Raw genomic sequence first — 5,343 nt, 5'->3', positions numbered from 1 at the left:
ATCCGAAACCACCCCGAAACTCACCCGAGGCCCCCGGGACCTCAACCAAAAACACCAACACATCCTAAAACATCATTCAAACTTGTTCCAATTATCAAAACACTTCAAACAACACCAAAATCATCAATTTACAACGAATTCAAGCCCAAGTTCTTCTAAATATTTCAAAACACGCATTCGATCAAAAACCCAACCAAACCACGTCCGAATGACGTGACATTTTGCACACACATCCCAATTCACCTAATGAAGCTACAGCAACTCTCGGAATTCCATTCCGACTTCCGGATCAAAATATCACCTATCAACCGGAAATCGCCAAAATACTAACTTCGCCAATTCAAGCCTAAATGTACACCGGACCTCCAAAATCACTTCCGATCACACTCCTAAGTCACAAATCACTTCTCGGAGCTAACCGAACCACCAGAAATCACATCCGAGCCCTCTAACTCATAAGTCAACATCCGGTTGACTTTTCTAACTTAAGCCTTCTTAAAAGAGACTAAGTGTCTCATTTCTTATCAAAACCAATCCGAATCAACTCTAACTCACCACATACCGGTAATGAAACATGAAGAAGTAATAAATGAGGAAAACGGGGCAGTAATACCTGATACGACGGGTCGGGTCGTCACAGTCTCCCTCTATCCCTACTTCCTGTTTCATTTTCCTTATATTCAGAAACAGTGTATTATTATTTCTTCAGACTTCGTATGTAGAAAATCTTAGACCGTCTGTGACACTGTGATACCAGGTTTTGGGTGCTTAAGGTTTTAAGGGTTGTAGTAGATGCAGATTTCAGATATTAATTGTCATCTTCCGCTTAATTATTTAAAGTTTCGTTGTTTTCATGTTATCGCCTTATATCTGTTAGAAAGAAGAAATTGGATAATAAAGTAAGTAGTTAAGGATTGGCTTGCCTAGCTTTCATTAGTAGACGCCATCACGACTCCCGAGGGTGGGAAATCCAGGTCGTGACACCCAGCTTTGGCCACACCAGTGAAAATACATAAATGACCTTCTAACTAGTTAGCCTACATTTTTCCCTCCAAAATCCAAAATTAAATTCCAAGTCTTGAAGTATGCAAAAATTAAATGTTGGGAGATGAAGAGTCTCGTGTATTTCCCTTGTATTTATGTGTATTTTATATAAATTATATATTTTTTTTAATTTTTAACAAATTATTGTATTTTCTTAAAAACAAATACGGTATACGATTTTGTATACTTCCTCCTTACCAAACCCTAAACCAGCAGGCACTTTCCTCCTTGCCTATCCCTAAACCAGCGGACACTTTCTCCTTCTCTAAAAATGGATCCAAACCAAAAAAATTTGGCGGTGCAACAAAATATGAATCCAAATGAACATAACACAAATACAACAACCATGAATATCAACCAAGATAATAGGTTTGATCGAGTTAGGGACGATTTGTACAGATCCTTAGGGATGACATCAGACGATAGTTTGTTGAATGAATACGAATGGGTCGATGTTGATTCTCATGGCAGTTTCAACAATGTTGTGCACTTAGATGATGATGATGATGAAGAAGCCGATGCTGCTGTGCACTTAGATGATGATGATGAAGAAGCCGATGGAGAATATCACGAAGAAGCTAACGATGATGAGGAGCAGGTTTTAGGAAATGAGTTAGAGTTATGTGATGTTGATCGGGAAATGGAGAATGAATTCACTGAAGAGGATTGGTTGTAGGTCCAATCTCTGGAATGCGATTTAGAGATAAAGATACTTTGTTTGCATTCTACAAAGAACATGCACGACTGAGAGGATTCTCCGCCATCAAAAGAAATTCCAACAAGAAGGGTGGTGACACTGCCAGGTATATAACCTACTGTTGTGATAGGACTAGGATTCGCAAAATCAAGTTTACCACCAAGAGTAACAATTGTAAAGCTAGGCTAGCTGCTGTTTTGGATGATTCTCGCTGTTGGCACGTCTCTAAGGTCGTTCACGATCACAATCATGAATTGCTCCCATCTGTATCGCGCCTGATGGCTGGACATAGGTTTGTTTGTGATTCTTTGAAGAGGGATCTTGTAGCTCACGATCGATCTGGCATTAGACCCTCCAAGAATATTAGGCTTGCTGAGGTCCAACATGGTGGACCGCAAAATTTGGGTTGCACTCCAAAGGATTGTAGAAATTATATTTTGAAGAGTGGGAATTTTGAAATGCAAGAAGGGGACGCACAGTCGCTGCTCAACTTTTTTCGTGAAATCCAGGTAAAGGATAGAGAGTTTTTCTATTCAATCGACGTTGATAATATTGGTAGGCTGCGAAATGTGGTATGGGTGCATTCAGACTGTAAGGCAGCGTATGAACAATTCCATGATGCGATATGCTTTGATACAACGTACCTTGTGAATCGATATAATATGCCATGTGCTTCATTTGTTGGCATCAATCACCATAGACAGTCAATCTTACTAGGATGTGCTCTCATGTCTCATGAAGATATCGATAGTTACAAATTAGTTTTTAGAACTTGGCTTGATTCCATGGGAAATGTTCATCCAGATGCGATCATAACTGATCAGTGTTGGAGCATTAAGGTAGCCATTGCTGAAGTGATGCCAAATACAATACATAGGTATTGTATTTGGCATATATTCTCAAAGTTGCCTGTTTACTTAAGTGTTGTTCGTCCTTCTAAAATTGTACGTGCAGAATTTAAATCCATAGTCCTTGATAACATTACTGTTGAAGTTTTTGAGAGAAAATGGACAGAATATATTGCAAGGTATAATTTGCATACAAGGGATTGGTTCATCAAGCTTTACTAAGGAAAAATGGGTTCCTGTGTACCTTGATGTGTATTTTTGGGGTGGTTTGTTGTCTACGCAAAGAAGTGAGGGGATGCATGCGTTCTTTGATGGATATATTACCCGTCAAAGCACTCTAAAGATGTTTGTTCACCAGTATGAGTTAGCTATAAGAGCTAAGCATGAGAAAGAGTTGGAAGCGAAATACAGGTCAAAGGGCTTTTAAATTGTGTGCGAGTCAATGTTCAAGTGGGAGCAGTAGGCAATTCAGTGTTATACGCGTACAGTGTATGAACTTTTCAAGACACAGCTAAGGAAATTGTATCATTGTGAAGTCAGCAGCCCCGACGATCATCAAGTTGTCCCCGGTGTTAAGAAATTCATCGTTAGTGATTATTCAGTAATAACAAAAAATAATAGAAATCCAGTTGAGTACACTGTTGAATATATACCTATCGGCGATTATTTTAGTTGCAGTTGCAAATGGTTCGAGTCTAGAGGGATACTTTGTTGCCATATACTCAAGATCTTGTCGCACACGAAGATTAATAAAATTGATGAAAGGTATATACTGACAAGGTGGAGAAGCGATTTTATTAGGCCACACTTGAATCAGTTCCATCAAGTTGGTTACCCAACCATGACGCCTGAGTATAAGACATACAGGAGCATGTTGAAGTATTTTGACATGGCTTGTGATATAGCACTGGGCACTAGCGGGAAGGTTCAATATGTTAAGCATAATTTGAAGAAAATGGTGCATGATCTTCAAAACTGGGATGACGAAATGATCGTGCCAAACCAAGACCGGGATGACTCAGATGACAATGTTGATGGCACAACTTTACGAGATCCCCAGTACACTAATTCACGTGGCTGGCCGCGTTTGAATCGATATAGAGGAAGAATTGACTACTACTTTACAAGTTCACAACCGCGTGGTGTATTTGGAGCTAGTAATGGCGCAAGAACTGGTGTTAGAGGGGGTAGCAGGGGTGGTGGCAGGGTTGGTGTCAATCGTGGTGGTAGAGGTGGCGGTAGAAGTGGTGGACGTAGGGGTAGGGGTAATGGGCAAGACAGAGGTACAAACGTTGATTATGATGGTTCCCTAGGTGTGATGAGGTATAATTTTGCGACTACATTTGATTTATTACTTAAACATATCATATTTTCTTATAGTGTTTGTTTGATTTTAATTGCAGCAAATTGACGCTACACAATCGCAATCAAGCTTGTTTGATCTCAATGTCGAACCAGACATGGAAATATAATAAAGAATATTGCTGAAACTTGGAGTTCTCAGTTGGCCTAATTGCATTGTTGTTTTTTTGTGCAGTGGAACATCTCCATTTGGATAACCATAGTCTCAAGGTAAATGTGCTTCATAACTTCAGTCTAGTGCTTTTTCATAGATGGAATATATTGTGGTCTATGAGCCATCCTTTTAATTTGGGATGTTCTTTCTAGTTATTGGCTGTAGGTGCAGGAGAAGTACCAACTAATCTTTCCTTTCGTGTTGACTGTGTGAAAAATATTTACCTCTCTGGTCTTTATCTGAGTGAATTGTATTCTGTCGCCTGTGCTTTGTGTTTGATGAGAAGCTTCCCATATTTAGAATATATGGAAATCAAAGTTCTTACTTAATCATTCGGTTATCTTCTTAAGTTCTCATTACGTAGTTGCTTCTTTATACCTCCGATAGTCATTTAAATTTGGTGTTTTTTTCTATTATTTCTTAGGTGGATAATAGTGGTGTGCCTATAGCACTGGATAATATTGATTTGGAAGGAAGTTTTGAAGAAACAACATTCAACAACCTCAGTATAATTGTGATTAGGAGCATTCGAGGGACAAATCCTCACATGCAACTGTTGAAGCTTCTTATGGCAAAGTCTCCGGCTCTTACGAGAATCATAATCGAGGCATTGACGTATGAAGTTTATGAAATTCTCAAATCAGTAATTGAGCATTCAGAATTTAGGTGTGCATCACCTGACGCAGAAGTTGTATTAAACTACTAGTACATTTATGTCTTTTTTTGACAATTCTGGTACATTGCATGTTTTGGACAATTCTGGTACATCTCATGTTTTGACAATTCTGTACATGTCGCGTTTTTGACAATCCTGTTATGCCGTGTTTTGAGAATTCTGTTACATGCCGTGTTTTAATTTTCTCATGTTTCGTGCTGTGAATCATTCATCATTTGTTGTGTGTTTGTTACTAGACTGCTTAATGCATTCGATAAAATTAGCCGAATGAATGGTTGCCATTGGTCGATACGTATGAACTGAATGAATGAAATTAACATAAACGACGGCTATTAAATAACTGTGAATCGCAACGATGTAATTATCGTAGGTTCGATATATATATATATATATATATAGACGTTCAGTATAACTATATATATATATAATGAAATTAACCTTAAAGCAAGTGAATTATATAGTTGCTACGAAGAATTAGTGGCCGATACGTATTATGTATCAGCGGCTAAATGAAATTATCTTTTATATATATATATATATATATATATATATATATATATAT

General features: G+C 38.2%; 1 protein-coding gene across 1 annotated transcript; it reads left to right on the top strand.

Annotated features, from left to right (window-relative positions):
- The first annotated feature begins 1,734 nt into the window (after window positions 1-1,734).
- On the top strand, window positions 1,735-2,811 carry LOC109217003 (protein FAR-RED IMPAIRED RESPONSE 1-like). Its single transcript, XM_019381227.1, has one exon. It carries the CDS (start codon window positions 1,735-1,737, stop codon window positions 2,809-2,811), a length of 1,077 nt encoding a protein of 358 aa, XP_019236772.1.
- Window positions 2,812-5,343: the final 2,532 nt, after the last annotated feature.

Source organism: Nicotiana attenuata, unplaced genomic scaffold (genome assembly GCF_001879085.1).
Source record: "Nicotiana attenuata strain UT unplaced genomic scaffold, NIATTr2, whole genome shotgun sequence".
Lineage (NCBI taxonomy): Eukaryota > Viridiplantae > Streptophyta > Magnoliopsida > Solanales > Solanaceae > Nicotiana > Nicotiana attenuata.
Note: the sequence above shows the minus strand (reverse complement) of the source record. Positions and strands in the feature narration are given on the sequence as shown.